Source organism: Mus musculus, chromosome 3 (assembly GCF_000001635.26).
Source record: "Mus musculus strain C57BL/6J chromosome 3, GRCm38.p6 C57BL/6J".
Classification (NCBI taxonomy): Eukaryota; Metazoa; Chordata; class Mammalia; order Rodentia; family Muridae; genus Mus; species Mus musculus.
This window is the reverse complement of record NC_000069.6, coordinates 40755405-40774583: the sequence shown is the minus strand read 5'-3', so window position 1 is coordinate 40774583 and position 19179 is coordinate 40755405. Positions and strand designations below refer to the sequence as shown.

Here is a 19179-nt window from a genome sequence, read left to right as displayed (position 1 = left end):
AGAATGATGCATGATAAAGAAGTCATAAACACACACACATACAAAATCATCTTCAACATGGTGCTGGTCTAACTAGATACAGGTTTTTAAGAATACAAATAGACCCATATCTATCACCCTGCACAAAACTCAAGTTCAATTGGGTCTAAGACCTCAACATAAAACCAGATACACTGGATCTGGGTTTAAAAAAAAAAAAGAGTAGGGAATAGTCTTGCATTGGTGTTCAAGGGAGAGACTTGGAAGAGATGGAGAAAAATTACAGTTGAGATATACTATATGAGAGAAGAATACATTTTAAAAAATTACTAGAAGAAATACCATGGACCATAATTCAAGCATGTTTAAGCTACTAATACAATTTTTATCAATCAAGAAAAAAAAGACAAATATGGTTCTTGTTAAATGAAACATGCAACTTCCCAAAAGAGGAAAGTTGTCTTATAATAAGACACCCCTCCTCCATTGGAAATGGGCTCTTCCAAATGTACCTCAGGCTCCTGAGTAGCTGATACGCTGGAGGCCTTCCCTAATTATTTTAAGGGTATGGATGTTTTGCCTGCATGTGTATCACTTGTGTGCCTGGTACCCAAGCAGGCCAGAAAAGGGTGTGAAATCTGAAACTGGAGTTACAGGCAGGTGGGAGCTGCCATGTGTGTGCTGGGAAGAAAGCCTGGGTCTTCTGGAGGAGCAGCCAGTGCTCGCCCACTGAGCCATCTCTCCAGCTCCCACAACACTTTTTTTTTAAGTGAAACTCTTCCTCTGTAGCCATGCTGACTTGAAACTTTCTGTAAATTTTCTCTTCCTGAGTGTCAGAATTATAAGCATAAACTACCCATTCTCTCCCCCTTCTCTCCCTCTCCCCTTTCTCTTTCTGTGTGTGTGTGTGTGTGTGTGTGTGTGTGTGTGTGTGTGTGTGGTGTTTGTGCAAATGCACACTCAAAGAGGCAGAGTTAAAGGCCAGCCTGATTGACAGAGTGGGTGCCAGGTCAGCCAGGGCTACACAGTGCAACCTGTTTTGAAAACAAAAACAAAAACAAAGCCCCCCAAAACCAAAAATAGCTCATAAATGCAATTGACACTAACATACAAATTGTGCACATAAAAAGGTAAACATTTTCTTCAAGTGAATAAATCAGGCTCTCCCTGAGCTTTCCACAGAGGCAAAGGCGCACACCTGCAACCCCAGCATTCTAAAGATGGAAGCAGGAGGATCAGGAGCTCATTTGACCTCAACTACACAGAGGCTTGAGATCAGTGTGGGCAGCATGAGACCCTATCTCTACAGTTCCTTATAGTACTCCTTCCTCTGCAGTATCAGCAGTAAATTCATTACCTCATAAATCTGCCTTTGAATGTCACCAGATATATAGTGTATCTCTTTGTTCAACTGCCACACATACCCTATAACTAAACACTGAAAAAAAATGTAAGAAACTATTTAAGAAGCATGCCTTTAATCCCAGAATGCCAGGAGGCAGAGGCAGGTGGATACCTATGAGTTTGAGGCCACCTGGTCTATATAGTGAGACCCTGTCTAAAAAGAACATCTGTTGTTTTATCTAGTTATAAATAAAATGCACATTTTAAAGAATTTAAGCAATGGATTTTAAACTCACACGTTCCATGTAAGTTATTAAAGATGCCTTGCCCCCTCAGAAACGCATTACAATATAGACAGTGCAGACTATATTTAAACTAAAAGTCTTCCTTAGTATGGTATGAAGATGAGGTTCTACAGAAGAAACCCCAAGGCTAACCCTTGGGAATTAAGGTACTCACTACGGAGGTGCTGTCAATATCTCTGGTGAGAGGACCCTGAGACATGGTTTCTACCTACCACATCCTCTTTGCCTTCACTCTTAGGAGCTTCCGTCTCCATAGCGGCATCGTTATGATCACCTTCCAGATTCTGCTTCTCAATTACTGACGCACTGGCCACACTGAAGATTCCATGGATATTAATACGAACTTTAACTTTTACTTTAGAACTGTCACCATCAGACTGTGGGAAAACATTCTGAATAGTGAAGTTTCCTTAAGGAAAAAAGCTCTGATTAGTGTATGAACTTTGGATTATATTCATTAAAGGCTTTAGTAACTTAGTCATCATCTTTCAGACATATGCAAAAATATGAATCAAAAAATATGATTCAGTTCTAGATGACTGCCATGGGACAATTGCTTTGCTCAGATTATCCTACTTCAGTATTTACAAGCCGCTGTTAAGACTTACACATTAAATAATTTGCTAGGAAAATGTGATTTTGATATTATTTATATATTTATCATGTGCTTATACACAGATATAAATGCCACTATCAAGTGTGGAGGTCGGAGGACAACTTTCAGGAGTCACTTCTCTTTTTCTACCAAGGCAGTCATCTGGGTGATCGAACTCAGGTCTTCAGGCTTGGTGGCAACTGCATTCATTAATCCTACATCTTGCCTGACAAAGAACTGGGATTTTAAACTAGGGAAAATTTGATATAAAAGCTATTAAATGACTTTGAGTAACTTATAATTAAAAGCCTAAACAATAAAGTCTAATTTCTGAATTTGAAAACCATACACATATACACAATTTTGCTATGATCTTTATAAATAAAGGCTGTTATCATAGTTCATGAATAAAGTTCTTCTAAACATTAAAAACAAAATTGATACCAAAATTAGTGATATCAAGTAAAGAGAAACTAACAAGCCAAAAGTAAGACAGGCCAGTAAACAAGTTTGGCTTATATTTTTACAGGTTGGGTTGTACCCTCCATACTCATTCTAACTGCGCCTCACAGTGTCTCACACGGTGACAGTGACAGCGTCAGGGACAGCACACAGTAGATGGGGTTCTGCCTTTTCTGTTTGCTTGTTTTTAAGAGGATGTTAAATTGAAGATTGGTTTCCTTATCAGAAGGAGATATTTAGGAAAGAAAGAGAAGCAAGTGACAAGATAGAGTACCATGTGACAATGGCCATCTATAGAGCAAGGAGAGGGATCTGGAATGGATTCCTCCTTTAGAGCCCTATAGGAAACACACTTTCTATAGAGTTCAGAACTCTAGCTCCCAGTGATGACAATAAACTGCTGCTGCAGAAGCCATCTAGCTGTAGACCTGTAGCAGCCATCAAAACCAGGATAACCTGCATTAACTTCAACTGCATTGGTAATGTGCTCTTTCATTTTCAGCCTATCAATACAGAAATAAATTAAAATTTTCTTTTAAATATTATAAAATATTTTATATTGCATCATTTAAAAAATAAACATAAAATGGACATCACAATTCCCTATTTGCTCTTTCATATCACCCCATAATACAGTTTCAGAACCACAGTCATGTTAATAATACAATACAATTTGACTAAAAGTGTTTTTCATTAAACAACCTTGAGCAATTTTTCAGGCCAATTAGAGCACTGAGAATACATAGTCAATGAGAACAGAAGGAGGACTGCTTAGGAAGAGGACGAGGAGTGGTAGAAAGAGAGCACGAGCAGATGATGGGGGGGGGGGTATGACCAAAGCACCCTGCACGCAAACATGCGCATGCAAGCACACATACACGCATACACACACACACACATACACACACACACACACACACACTCACACACACATACACACACATACAGACACACATACACACACATACACACACACTCACACACACACAAACCTGAATAAAAATGTCATATCGAATCCCATCATCTTGTACAATGAATGTACACTGACAAAAATATAGACATCAAAACAAATAAGGACAATCTAAACATGCTATTTTTCTAGAAATAAACTAAGCATGAAAAAGTTCATAGTTATAAAAAAGTACAGATTTCTTTAAAATACAAGACTAATTTAACTGAACTGTTAAGTTTTGCTTACTTTATTCTCTATATGGTTTATTAAAGGTTAAACACTAGCTTTTGTTGTTGTCTTACCAATTCTTGGATCAGGATAAGGCACTTCATGCAAATTAGTATAAAATGCTTCTAGTTCAAATGGTTCCTTCTTGTGGAAAGTTATGACCTTTGAGAATGGGGCCGGGTGGTTCTTAGAGAAGACTTCACATTCCCTACAGCACAGAGGGAAAGACTCACTTAATGAACAGGTCGCCTGGGAACCCAGTGTCAGAACACACTTCACCCTTAGTTCATGAGCAGCAATTACAAAAAATGAACAAATGTAAGGAACAACAGCTATGGATTTTTCTATTTTCAACAAGTTTACAGTTTAAGGCTTTCTGAATGTCTAACATAACTGATCACTGTACACTAAGAAAAAAATTAAATTACCAGAGAATATGCATATTGTGAGATCGGCCCTGCCTTATTACCTCTCAAATACTTTCCATATGCAGCCCTTTGAATTATAGCCACCATTACATACATTTACTCTGAAATAAATGTAAATTTACAAAAGGGTACATATATAAGACAGGACAGAGTAGCTGTGTGTCAGTCACCCAGCCCTGCTTGCTACTGCCCTTTACCCCATTTGTCTTGTCATTTGAATGCATGCACTCTATCTGTGCACTCTTTACTAAACAAACTGAACGTGATACAATATGTTACTATTTCTAACACATCAGTGTGCACTTCCTAAAGGGAAAGTGTCTGAATGTTCCAATTGTTCAGCTTATGCCTGTTCATAGTCTTTTCCTCCCTGTAGAACAGGAAAATTTAAATTTGCAGTGATCTCTATTACTTAGAGAATGTAACAGGAATGTTTATGGCTATTGATTATGGCTAGTTACTATGTAACATCATTGTATTACCTTAGTCGCAGGCAAGCACACAAACTTTCCTTCCTAGTGTCAGACGCCTACTAATAGTTTCTTCCTTCCATTTACTATACTCACTGCCACACATGCTTTCTAGTTTACTTTTCTTATATTTGGCAGTGCTTTCTTACTTACACATTTAACTGAAATTGAACGATACAGAACAGTCCTTGGCTTAATCTGAGATTAAGCTGAGATATCTATATGCTCTGTAATGCATTCATACAGAATTGTGTCTTAGTTAGGGTTTCTATTGCTGCAATAAATCACTATGGCCAAAAAGCAAGTTGAGGAAGAAACTATTTATTCAGCTTACACTGCAACATCACAGTTTATCATCAAAGGATGTCAGGACCTTCCAAATGCTGCAACCTTTTAATATGTTCCTCATGTTGTGGTAACCCCAATCATAAAACTACTTTCATTGGGACTTCATAACTGTAATTTTGCTACTGTTATTAATCATAATGTAAATATTTATTTTTTCTGATACTTTTAGGTGCCTCCTGTGGAAGGGCCATCTGGCCACCCTTACCAGCAGGTGGAGAATCACTGCACTACAGGTTGGAAAACACACATGCTTTATGAACAACTCCCCATGAGCACAGATCAAGTGCCAAAGACTGATAAAGTGCTGTTTATTGAAATTAGAAATTGATAACCATTTAATAGTTAACCTTACCAGCAGGTTGAGAATCACTGCCCTACAGGTTGGCCCACAGCCTGATCTTAGGGAGGCATTTTTTTCAATGGAGGTTAATGTGGTGAATATGCTGATCATGGTTTGCCAATGTATTATTTCTTATAGTCTCTTTTCTCTAATAATATTTTAGTATATATAACAGAATGTTAAGAAGCATAAATTCCTCTAATTTAGAAAAAGCAGATTTGTTTGGCTAAAGATTTGTGATAAAATATAATGAAAAAAATTAAAAATAACCTACCCAGTCCCTTCTTCAAAAGAAGTCTTCCACCTTAATGTGACTGAGTAAGGAACAAGGTCAGTTATGGAAAATTCACGTACTTTAAATGCTGGTGAGAGAATCGCACACTGAAAGTAAGAAATGCACTGAAATGAGCAAGTACAATTCAGATTCTAGGGAAACCATAATTAAATTGATTAGAAATATCTTTATAGTAAAAATTAAGATTTTAAATTTTGCTACGTTTTGACAATGACAAATGAAACTTTAAATGGACCCAAGTATTTCGTGTGATTTTACAAAAACTAATCTAAAAACAGCTTTAAATTTCCAAGGAACTATTAATGAACATGATCTCAAGAATTCAGTTTTCATAATATAAACATATTAACCTATGACACTTTAAAAATATAAGCAGAATCAGGCATGATGGTGCATGCCATTAATCCTAGCATTTCAAAAGACAAAGGCAAGTATATATATATATATATATATATATATATATATATATATATATATATATATATATATATATACACACATACACACACATACACAATCACACACACAAACACACACAGTGTTGTGTGTGATGGGGGAAGGGAGAGAGGGAGAGATACAGATTGTCAGAGACAGACAGACTTGCCAAGAATAACTTCAATTTACTTTTAGCCTATTGATAGGGTGATTAGGATAGATAACAGCTTCTTCAGAGTTGTCACACACTCTGTCCAAACTACACATGCAGCAGCCCTCACCTGCAACGCACATCCTCGGGCGACAGCTTCATCAGCATTCAGGGTGGTACTGATGTCTTTCAGAAAGAACCTAGTCACCTGCTCCTTGACTGCAGGAATCCGTGTGGCCCCTCCCACAATCTCTATGCTGTTTATGTCTTCACGTTGTAAGTCTGGAAGTAAAATGTTTTTCCGTGAAGGAATGAGAAGTGCTAAAGAACTTGTGCACACTAGTTCATTCAAATAAAAATAATTATCAAACAGGCAAATGGTAGCATTGTGTGACACCACTGAGTGTGGTCCAGATGGCAGTGACAACAGAGAGAGGACAATCCTCTATAGAGCGCTAAAGCTCTCCAGAGCTTCTCACCTTCCTAACTTTCACATTTTAGCCTTATTAAAGCTATTTTAAAGTTATCTTCAAGATAGCAATTATGTTCTTATTTCTGGTTTAATCTCCTACCAAAATCTTTTTTTAAAAGATTTTATTTTATTTTATGTATATGAGTACACTGTACTCATCAGACACACCAGAAGAGAGCATCAGATCCCATCAGAGATAGTTGTGAGCCACCATGTGGTTGCTGGGATTTAAACTCAGGACTTCTGGAAGAGCAGTCCGTGCTCTTAACCTGAGCCATCTGCCCAGCCCTTCCTACCAAAATATTAGGAAATTACATAAAACACCCCAAAATAGTTAGAAGATTTATGATGTAAACAATATAACAAGCAAGGAAAAATGCTCAGAAAGCTAAACTGTTTGTGTCCTGTTCTATGAATGAATGAGTTGTAATTTCTTTCCAAAGTGAAAAATACAAAACAAAGCAAAACAAAACAAAAAGAAAGTAGTCATTTCCACTTACTAGCTTGATCCATTACTGATTTTAAAGGTGGTTCAACCCTGGCTAAGAGGGAAGCACACAACTGCTCAAATTGAGCCCTGGGAGAAGATAAAAGAAACATCATTACTTTGGAGAAGGAAAGCCGAGCATACCCTCTAAAGCAACCAGAACTTGGGGAAACCCCTAACATGACCCAAACAGAACATCAGCAAGCACTCTTCCAACTGAAAGCACGTGATGGTACCTGTTCATCTTACTAGAAACATCAAGGTCATTCATGAAACACTCGATGTTCAGGGGAAGGTCTGACGCGTTTGCACTCATCAGCTTCTTTAGTTTTTCACACTCCTGATACAGCCGCAACAAGGCCCGCGAGTTCTCTTTGACATTTATCTTATATTTGGTCTTGAATTCATCGCAGAAGTAGTCTACTAAAGCCTCATCAAAGTTCCTGCCACCCAAATATGGGTCAAAGGTAGTAGCCAACACCTGTTCAAAGGAAAGAAATAGCTAAGTTTTCTGAAGTACAGTGGCTCTTCATTCTTTTTCTATTGCCATGACAAAGCACTATGACCAAGGCACCATCTAAAAGACAACTTTAATTTGGGGCTTGCTGTGTCAGAGGATGAGTCCATGGCCATCATGGCAGGAAACATGGCAGCAGGCTTGCAGGTACAGTGCTGCAGAACAAGCTAGGGACTTATGTTGAGACACAACCACAAGGCTGAGAGAGCTAACTAACACACCTCTTCCAAGGCCACACCACCTTACCCTTCCCAAACAGTTCCACCAACTGAGAATCATGTATTTAAAGATAGGAGCCTTTGGGAGCTACTCTCATTCAAACTACCACACTCCATTTCCTGGTTCCTATAAGCTTATAGCCATATCATAATGCAAAATGTATTAATCAAACATCAAAATTCCCATTGTTTTTTTTTACATAGTTTAAAAGTCTGAAGTCTCTTCAGAGATTCAAGGCAATCTCTTTATTGTAACCTCCTATAAAATGAAAATCAAATAGCAAATTAAATACTTCTAGCAAACAGCGGGACAAAATATATTATTACCATTACAAAAGGGAGACATAGTGAGGAAATATTGGACAAAAGCAAGATCAAAACCAGGGCAATCACCAAATCCTGTTATTGTGTCAAAGCACATAGATGACTCCCCCCTCCCCCCATTCAGCTTTCCTGTGTACAACACATTCTCTTTCTTAGGCTGATCCGACTCTGCATGAAGCTCTCACCAGCTCTGGCATCTTCACTATCTTGGGGTCTCTAGAGCAATCCAGGCTTTACTTGTACAGCTTCATACAATGACCATCAGGGGCTCTATGGAGGGACTCCCTTGCTATATTCCTGGCCTCAGTGGTTTTCTTCAACTGTGAAGAATCCTTTCTCCCATGCATCCTTCATGACTCTGTTTATTTTCCTTTCTTTTTGAGAGAGGGTCTTTCCATACATATAGGCTTAGCGGTTCTAGAGATCCTATGTAGACCAGGTTGGCCTCGAACTCATAGAGATCCATCTGCCTGTTTCAATTTATGCTAGAATTAAAGATGTGGCTTCCTTCATTAACTCTAAAGCCAGAACCACAGGTACTAAATTCATCTGTTTGCTTGGGGTGGAGCATGGCCCTGCCCTCTTCTTGAATGAAATTTGGATAAGTTTTCCTTAGTAGTTGCTTTTTAGGCAGAGAAAATTAAAATTCCTTTGGTCCTTTCCTTTCACAACCTGCAGAATTAGATGGGTGGCACCTTGCTCAAAGGGCACCACTACCTTTGTTTCATTTCTGGTCAGACATGTCCTGGATCATTTTATCTCTTTCAGCACAACCCTGGGCTCTGACATGAAAATTTCTTGGTACTCTTCCCTTCAAACTAGTCATTTTGTATATCTTATCCCCCAATTGCTCTTTTTCATTGTAGACCTGCATAAGAGTAATTACTAGTAAGAAAGGAGCAGAGTCAATATTAGGCTGTTTTGAAATCTCCTCCACCAATTAAATTAGTCTAATACTCTTCAATTTATCCTCCAGAAGATTCTTAGAACAAGGACAAAAACATCCACGTTCTTTGCCAAAATATCTTAAGAATGATCTCTAACCAACTTGCTAAAATTGTTTCCTCTGGAACTTCCTGGGATGGCCTCCATAGTCTACATAGCACAGCTGTCTTCCAAGTTCCCATGCTTACCGGATTCAACTGCATTTCTAGTTCAAAGTCCTAAAGTCTACATTCCTCCAAAATAAACATGATCAGGCTTGTCACAGCGACAGTTCACATCAGGAGCCGCCACAGGAGAAGCTAAAAACTAGCAGGTCATCTTCCTGAGATGTTCCTCCATGGATTAAAAAATCTATGACAGATCTCCAGTAGGCAAGGCCCAGGAGAGATTCATTTTATTATAGATTCCTGCTATTAATATGCTTTCCCTGCTATTATTAAACATATATAACAATCACTAGGTATTAGCGTATTGTTTTGAGCAGGTCTCTGCAGAACAACGGAAGATGTACTGTCTTGTAGTGATGCTATATACACAGATAGATGAGTTCTTAATCCTTAATGATGATCCTATAAAATTCCTAAATTTATAGTCCTTATTAAGCTCTTTTTATAACACTGCTATTAAATCCTTTGTGATAGACAAAACTGCAATGAGAACTCTGCCAGCCTTCAGTGTCATGAGTTGATTCATTCTGAGATAGTAAGCAGGCATTAGGGGGCATTTTAAGAGGTTGTAAAACTATTAACCAAAGGTGGTAAACAAGAGAACTATAATTTATTATAGGTGCTAGGACAGAAGATAAAATATTGACTGGGTTTATCTATATAAAACTTCACTAATACCTTGGTGACATAAGTTAAGGTTTTTAACTCTCCATGAACTTGCAAAGCTGGTGACAGGTGATGAATATTTACTCCTAATGGATACACATGTAAACATTCTCTGGTGTAAACTTCTTATTTGACTTATGATTTGGATTTATGTGTAAACTTGTGAACTTATTACCATGTAATCATGTATTCAGAAAAATGTCTAAGTTCTGAGGACACAGCAGACACGGGAACTGAGCTGAGGACACCTTTAGACAGAACTGAACTAAGGAGAATTTTTTAGACAGAACTCAAGAGAGAACTTTTTAGTCAGAACTTTAGAAGTAAAGGCACAGCATTAGGAGTGATGGTACTGAGAGTAAGGGCATTACTGTGACATTAAAGCAGGGGAGAGAGCAGGATTAGACGAGAATGCAGAGTGGAATAACTTAGAAACTATAAGGCAACTGAAACTACTAAGAGAGCAATATGCAGAACGAAGGAAGGAAAAAGGAAGGAAGAAGCTGCTGCAGAGGGAGCAGAAGGAGCAGGCAGGCTTCTCCTTACCAGCGACAGAACAGGTCTTTTCTTTATAGCTAGCAAGGCAGGCTTAGTCTTATTAAAGAGGACGAAGCTTTCTTCTTACAGACTTGGGTCTAGTTCATTTAGCAATAAGTGAGTAGAAGCTTTTCTCTATGCAATAAAGAAAGACTGGAGCTCATTTTCATCCAGAATGAGTGAGTTCTTTCTGCACTGGCACTCAGTGTTTTGCTCTATATACATATGTCAGTATGTATGTATGTGTGTGTGTGTAAGTATGTAATTGTGAGATTGCATGAAAGCTGGACCCAAATGGTTCGAATGGGGATTTTTGAAATATGTAAGCATGAATCTGTATGTGAATTTATGTGAGTTTAATCCATATTTACTTGTGTAAAAGTTTTTTCTTTTGTGAGCGTGATTCTCTTCTGGGTCAATACAAGTTTAGTGTTCCAAACTTCCCTGTAGTCTAACAAGCCAGAGTCATCTGGATAAAAGGGAAAAGGCTCTAGCAATTAATCCTTTACTTAATACCCTGCTGTTACATGATGAGGTACTAAATGCAGTTTAGTACCTCAAAGGGCCTTTCTGGCCTCAAAGGACTCAGACAGCTCAGCTACAGTAGCAAAGTAACTTAGACTTAGATAAGTAAATGTTTTATTATACAGCAACCTAAATATCTCATCTTCATTGTTTCAAGAAGAACCAAGAACAACAAAGAAGACCCACAGAGCCTGGCCCCCGGCAAATTCACTCTGGTATCAACTTCTGTCTTAGTTACTTCTCTATTGTGGTGGTTAAACACTGTGACCAAGGCAATGTAGAAAACGTTTAATTTGTGGCTAGAGACCATACCACTATCATAGCACCCATCTGCTACCTTGGTAGCAGGTAGCCAGTAATAGGTAAGAACTTAGATTCTGATTCACAATTATGAGGGACGGGGAAGAGAGAGAAAAAGGGGGTTGGAGGAGGGAACACACAAATTAGGAATAACAGGTTTTGAAACCTCAAAGTTCATCCTTAATTGACAAACCTCCTCCAACAAAGTCACAATTCCTAATCCTTCCCAAATAGTTCCACCAACTGGAGACCAAGTATTTAAACATATGAACCTATTGAGAAACACTTGTATTCAAACCACCACAAATAAAAAAATAAAACAAAATAAAAAATAAACAAAGAAACAAACTTCTAAAATTGTGAAAGTAAAGGCCAAAAGAACCCGTCAATCATTGGATGCCAAATATTTTGTTAAATTATCCTTCGTACCTGGCTCAATTAGTTCTCTGCTCTTTGCTACCTGCTCTATTGTCACACACCATGTCACATTAGAAGAACAGTTCTTTCTGAAATAACTGAGTGACAATGAAAATTTCATGAATTCACATTCAGTGGTTCTCTAACATATGAACCCCAAATGAAAATTAAGAACAAACAGCAGTTCTAAGAGTGCAGACAAGAGCAAAGCATACAAGAAAAGAGATCCAAGAGCAAATCTGCAGAATTATATGTAATCAGTCAATTTCCAGGCTAGAATTTAAGCCTTTTGGTTATAATTTTTTTAAAAAAAAACCTACTTTACTTTTATAACAATACAGAACAAAAGAATACACAAGAAATAACACCCTTCCCACAAGACTAGAGCTGGCAGCTGGGCAGCTGTCTATAGGTCATAAGTCAGAGATCTCCAGGATATCTAACCCTTCTCTCCAAGAAATGAGAAAACAGTCATAATCCCATGATTAGGGAGTCACTACTCTGCAGGCATGGCTCTTCAGTAGTTTCTTCTTGAGGGGACACCACACTACGATGCAAGAACAAGTGGTGCTAATTTTCCAACAGACTCACACACACTCCATGAATACAGAATATCCACAGGGTACAGGGCTGCCCAGCATGAAATGCAAAAGCATCCTTCCATGTAGTGATGTGTGTATTCAACTGAGAATCAGGGCTGTTGGGCCACTACATTTATCAGACTTCAACAAGACTCACTGATGAAAAAGTATAGATGAATATACTTAAATTTAGTTAGAGAGAGAAAAAAAGAAAAATCCACCTTTGTTAATAAGTTAAAATTCAAGACTAGAGGCCAAGAATTACGTACGGCCACTTATACAAAACTACCTATAATTTCAACGATGGCATTTCCTTTCATTTTGTGATTCTAAGGATTCCATTATAGTACTATGGAGGTAGTACCACAAGGCTATGCATCTGGACAGATGGCAGACACAGAACAGCACAGACACATAGTACTCACAGACAGACAGATTGCAAGCACTACATAGCTACAGAGACCCCAGGGGACTCTCCCACAGGCCTGGCAGCTCACAGGTCTCTGCAGCAGCAGGTTGCAGGGATGTAGCTGCTATGAGTCATCACACTGCTGTGGGCTTCATAGTGCTGCAGCTGCCACTGAGTCACCTATGCTCCTGGAACGCCCTCCTTTACTCATACTTGAGAAGTGAGTGCTAGGGTTCATTAAAAAAACAAAACCAGCTTCTAGGAGGTTTTCATCAGTAAGAGCAAAGTTAAGAAACTTGCTGACGGTCATTCTTTTTGTTGTTGTTGATGTGTATTATGTATGTATGTATGTATGCATGTATATGAATATGTATGTGTATATATATGAAAATTATATGAATATATTATATATATTATATGAATATATATAATGAGAATGTTTAGATTTATTTTGATGTATTTATGTTTTGTCTGCATGTATGTCTGTGCACCATGTGCATACTTACTATACTCAGAAATCAGAAGACGAGGTCAGATCTCCTGCCACCGGTTTCTGGTGGTTGTGGCCCACCTATGGGTGCTAGAAACTGAACCTGGATCTTCTGCAAGAGTAGCAAGTGCTCTTCATTGCTGAGCCATCTCTCCAGTCCTGCCTTGATGGTTATGCTTTTAAGAGGCAGACTAAGACTTTCAGTCCACTTGTTAAGGGCTTTATATACTATGTGCTCTCACTCGTCACAGTTATAAATAGAAAGTAACTGAGCTACTTACTTTCAGTTTTCCTTTGTTAAAAGCACAAACAGAGACCTGGTAGGCAGAATGTCCCATGTCGATAAACACAACATTCCTTGGTTTCTCATCTAATGAGGGAAGATCCTGCTTATAAATTCCATATGCCAGTGCAACTGTGTGAGAACAAATATTAAGTTAAATGTTGTATAGCTTTGGAGAACAAGACAAAGAAAAGTCATTTTTACACGGTACTCTAATATACAGTATGGTAAAATATAGATTCAACCTACAATAACTTTTCATAAATTACTTAAGTGTTTTATTTTCGTGACTCATCTGAAAAGTTACAGCAGTAACGGCTCTTCAAGTTCAAATATGAATTCAAACTCTGTATTCCAAAACAACAAATTATAAATAATACAAGAGTTTGTACAAATAATACAAGAGTTGTAGATAGAAAATGCTAACTCTTTAAGGTAGCCATCACCAACCTGCAGTGGTTTCATTCATCAGCCTCAGACAGTTTAGGCCTGCAACCTGGGCTGCGGCCATCACGGATCTTCTCTCTGCGTCGGTGAAAAAGCTCGGGATCTGGCAAGAACAGTCATAAGTTACTGCGCCACAGACTTAATAGTAACTGCAGGAAAACATGCGACTTTAAATCAACATCAAATGCTAGAGTGGATTCTTAAATTGGATACTTTCTACGCCATGCAGACTGGATTTGGAGTGTGAACACAAATGCGATTAGTATGGCAGACCACCAGTTTTGTTTGCCTCAAAGAAGCAGTGTTAGTCTGTTTGCTGCACTTTAGCTTGCTCTCTCTAAGGCTCATTAGTGTGACCCTTGTGGAGGTAGACTTAGTTAAAGATGCTTAAGGGAACTGAGAGGTATTGGTCTAGAAAGGAATGATGGACTCCACTTCTGTCTGGACTCTTGTGTGGCAGTCTGGTCTTTTCTTCATACATATTCTTGCCAACGATGCTGTAATGTCCTCACTACAGGACAAACTAATAGAATTGCCCATTATTAATATTCATCCTTCAGAACTATGAGCTAAATAAACCAGTTTTGTAACAAAGGTACGCTGTCTCCATTATTTTGATACAGTACTGAAAGCTTGACTAATATGTTAGACTATTTAGGAAGGTGGCATACACCTTTAATCCCAACACTTGGGAAGTAGAGGCAGGAGGATCTCTGAGTTTGAGGTGAGTGAATTTCAGGTCATTCAGGGCTACTACACTACTACATAGTAAGAATTCATCTAAAAAAAAACCACCTAAAATAAGTTAATTTAATACTAGTCCATATTTAATAATAGTAAACTGAAGCCCTAAGACTATACTGAAATAAGGTTAGGTATATCTAATATAGTATATCCATATAGTAGAATCCTATATAGCTAAGATCAGCTAGATCTCTATTGCCACGAAATAGTATATTATGCTAAAAAAAAAAAAAGGAAAGAAAAAGAAAGGAGAGGAGAGGAGAGGAGAGGAGAGGAGAGGAGAGGAGAGGAGAGGAGAGGAGAGGAGAGGAGAGGAGAGAAGCAGAGCAGAGCAGAGCAGAGCAAAGCCAAGCCTTGCAGGGGCTGGAGAGATGGCTTGTTGGTTAACAGCACATGCTGTTCCTGAAGAGTACTAGAGTTCTGTTCTCAGTACCCAGATCAGGCAGAACTCCCTGTAACTCCAGTTCCAAAAAATTTGAGGCCCTCTTTTGGCCTCTATGGCATGACACACACATGGCACACACATAGACAAGCAGGTACACACACACAACAACAAAAAATGCTATGGAGAGCATAATTTCATTTCTGTGAAATGTATATACAGAAAGAAGATGAAATCCAAGTGTTTCCAAGGAGGGAAAATATATATTATAGTAAACTATGAAAAAACCTATTTTATAACCATCAAAAATACTGTGTTTAAACTAAAATGTTAACATCCAGTTTAAAATATATACTTGCTTATTCTTACTTATGTCAAGATAAGAAATACTTTAATTTAGCCCAAAATTTAAAAAAATTATTGAATATTTTAATGTACAAAAGAACTCAGTGCCTTGATAACCTCAAGGTTGCTGGGATTCTTGGTATAAGTTACAATACCCATCTCACTGTTTCTCTCATTAGGATGTGTATGTGGGGGTTGTACAACATCATAGTGTTTTTATAAAAGTCAGAGGACAGCCTGTGGAAGCAGCTCTCTTCTTTCACCTTCACATGGGTTCAGAGGGCTGAATGCATGGCCCCAGGTTTGAGTGGCAAGTGCCTTGCCTCACTGAGCCATCCCATTGCCCCCAACTTAAGCAATTTGTTTGCTGGTTTTTTTTTTTTTTTTTTTTTTTTTTTAGACAGGTTTTCACTATATATATATTGGCTATCCTAGAACTCACTATATAAATCAAGCTGGCCTTTAATGCAGAGATCTGCCAGGCTCTGCCTCCTGGGTCCTGAGATTAAAGGCACATGACATCATGCTCAGCATAAGTTTTAAGTTTTAAGTCAGCAGTCTTTAGTTTGGTTGTGTTGCGTTTGATGCCTATTTTGTTTGTCCTGGATATCAGTATTCTTCTCCTTAAAAATCTATAAGTGAATGAATATGTATGGTTCATAGAATACTCATGGGGTAATTTATAAAACACATGTTTTTGTAGCTGTTATAGTAACTCACAGACTAGACCTGTCTTCATAATGCCAATGACTATGACAGACAGACTTTAGGACACCTGTACCAATCTTAAACATATTCAAAGTGGTAACACTGCAAGCACACTCTTGGAAATGAATTACCTTACATTTCTCAATATGAAAACTAGGATGTAATAGTCTACCCGTATGAGGGAATCTCTGAGGTTTACTAAATGTGTTAATACACATAAACTACTACAGTGCCTAGTCAATGATCAACACTACTAACTGCTATTTATAAATGTTCACAAAGTAAAATACCACGCTGTAACATTTCTTTCAAATTGAATTCAAGTAATGAGGATATTTGATGGTTATGTTTACTGAACAGTTCATAATCTAATTCTTTTTTCTGATATGAAACTCTTCAACTTATGTGTAGTCAACTTTAATATATTTACATTAAGTTAAAACATGTAAGTTAAAAGGTAGTTAACATTATTCAATGAGATTTCAAGAGAAGCTATGGTAGATAAATATTTTATTAAGGTCCTTAAAAAAGAATTCTTAAAAAGGGGTGGGGTTGGTGGGGATAAAAAAGGATTCTTAAATATCTGTTTTTTTCCTGAGACAGAGTATCTATAACTTCAAATTCCCACCTGTAACCTCACATCACTAACTCTGAATTTTTAATTTTTTCCCTAAAACATTAATGTATTTAAAGTTGGGAAGTTAAAATCTATTTAGGAAGATTATCTTTTAAAAAGATTTTTAAAGTTACATTCATTTAGTGTGTATCTTCATACGGATTTGGGTGTGTACATGTGTGGGAGGAGGCACAAAGGCAGGATTAGAGGACAGCCCTCAGGAATTAGGTCTCTCTGTCACCATGCGCACTCTGGGGACCAAACTCATGGCCTCTGTCTTGGTGGCAAGTGCTTTCACCTCCTAAGTCTTCTCACTTGTCCCTTAGGAAGAATCTCACACGTGTCAGTGGCAGCAGCCACTAAAATAATAAAACACAATGGGCTTTGAAGGTTTGCTGATTATCAGAACCGACTTGATACAATTCTAAACTTTACCAAATAAGGCAGCTTTTAACAAAGAAAAGGAAATATAAGTTATTTTCTGGCCAAAGGGAGAAATTACAAAGAGAACCCCCCTTTTTTATTGACATCAATGTACTGCTGCTCACCGAGATCACACAGTCAGCCACTGGCTTCTTCAGAGCATTTTCTGAGGTCTCTTTAAGCTTAGCCAGCAACATCCCAGTGACTTGCTCAATTGCAAAGGGCCGCTCTTCTTCCAGGTACCGCACCTACAACCAAGATTGACATGCTGAGAGTCACCCACTCACACAGCATGTGCCTTAGCGTCATCTATATGTCACGCCACAGTGGAAATGAGTTGGTTCCTTACATATAGTAACTAGTAACACTAGACATGCCTCTCACCTTTAGCTCCACACAAAGCACACTACTTTGAAGGGACTGCTTAGGTCCCTGTCCTTAAAACCATTAATTTTTATCATTCATTTTCCAAGTATGAAATAAATAATGAAGAAAAAAGATAAAATTCTTTTTTTTAAAAAATTAGTACTCTACTCAGCTTAAAATTAAAGCTTCAGTCACATGTTTTTGAAAACAAGAAATTTAAGACACAGGGAAAACAAAGGGAAAAATCCATTTTAAGAATATGTAACATGTATTACATCAAAGTTCCCAGGAATAAGTATGGATTAAGTATAAAATTCAAAATTAATGGAGACAGGTTTGTGCCTAACTGTGCTGCATTTAGGGATGGGAGATAAATCTGAGCAAGTAACCTGAACTTTATTTTTTTAAGATTTATTTATTATATGTAAGTACAATCTAGCTGTCTTCAGACACTTTTCTTTTCTCTGCATTTATTTATTATATGTAGGTACACTGTAGCTCTTTTCAGACATCCCAGAAGAGGGCGTCAGATCTCATTATGGATGGTTGTGAGCCACCATGTGGTTGCTAGGATTTGAACTCAGGACCTCTGGAAGAGCAGTCAGTGCTCTTAACCGCTGAGCTATCTCTCCAGCCCCCAAACCTGTATTTTAAAGTAACTTAACCTTTATGACACATTTAAAAAGCAATACAGAACAGGGCTAGAGAGGTGGCTTAGCAATTAAGTGCAGGGACTATTCTTCACAAGCTGGATTCAACTCCCAGCAACCACATGGCAGTCCACAGGGATCTATAACTTTAGTTCCAAGGAGTCTGGCCTCTGAAAGCAACAGGCATAACACAGACATACTGCAGGCAAAACATCAATACACATGAGATAAAATACAAGTGACATGAAGAACCTAAAACACAGGAACATATGAAGAACATGAAACAACTATTTAATTCACCTAATATAAGCCTATGTTCTTTACCTCTAGATCCCCAGAATGCACCTGACACTAACCTTTGCAAGAGTTCAGGAGAATGCTCTCAAGCCTAGCAATGTATATGTATGTATATGTAAAAATAAGCATAGATCTAAGGAAACGAATGATTTTGAACCACAACTAAAATTGTTTTCTACTGATTCCAATCCATGTAGAAATAACTAACAAATGATATTTAAAATGAGGGGATACAGGGCTAGAGAGATGGCTCAGTGTTTAAGTGCACTGGCTGCTCTTCCAGAGGACCCTGTCAATTCTTAGCACCCACATGGTAGCTCAGAACTGTCTATAACTCCAGTTCCAGAAGACCTGACTCTTTTATACAGACATGCGCGTAAGCACATCACTGAAGCACATCAAATCAAATCAAAACAAAAATTAAAAAATAAGGTAAGGGGTAACACTGAAGTTAGGGTGCGAATCAAGCAGCAGTCTTATAGTAACTGGCAGGCATGGTGCACAGTACTCTTTTGTTTAAGGTATTTGAGG

At 38.0% G+C, this 19179-nt stretch overlaps 1 protein-coding gene across 3 annotated transcripts in view; it reads right to left on the bottom strand.

The window, feature by feature from the left end:
* The window catches only part of Hspa4l (heat shock protein 4 like), a 51604-nt gene that overhangs the window by 21520 nt on the left and 10905 nt on the right, over positions 1-19179 (bottom strand). For all 3 annotated transcript variants that reach the window (XM_006500766.4, XM_006500767.4, NM_011020.3), the window contains 9 exons: positions 17461-17583; positions 14121-14220; positions 13669-13802; positions 7528-7772; positions 7305-7381; positions 6463-6614; positions 5726-5832; positions 3940-4073; positions 1841-2037 (listed from right to left, as the gene is read on the bottom strand). In XM_006500766.4, coding sequence (XP_006500829.2) covers positions 1841-2037; positions 3940-4073; positions 5726-5832; positions 6463-6614; positions 7305-7381; positions 7528-7772; positions 13669-13802; positions 14121-14220; positions 17461-17583 — 1269 coding nt within the window. The remainder of the gene's footprint in view (positions 1-1840; positions 2038-3939; positions 4074-5725; positions 5833-6462; positions 6615-7304; positions 7382-7527; positions 7773-13668; positions 13803-14120; positions 14221-17460; positions 17584-19179) is intronic.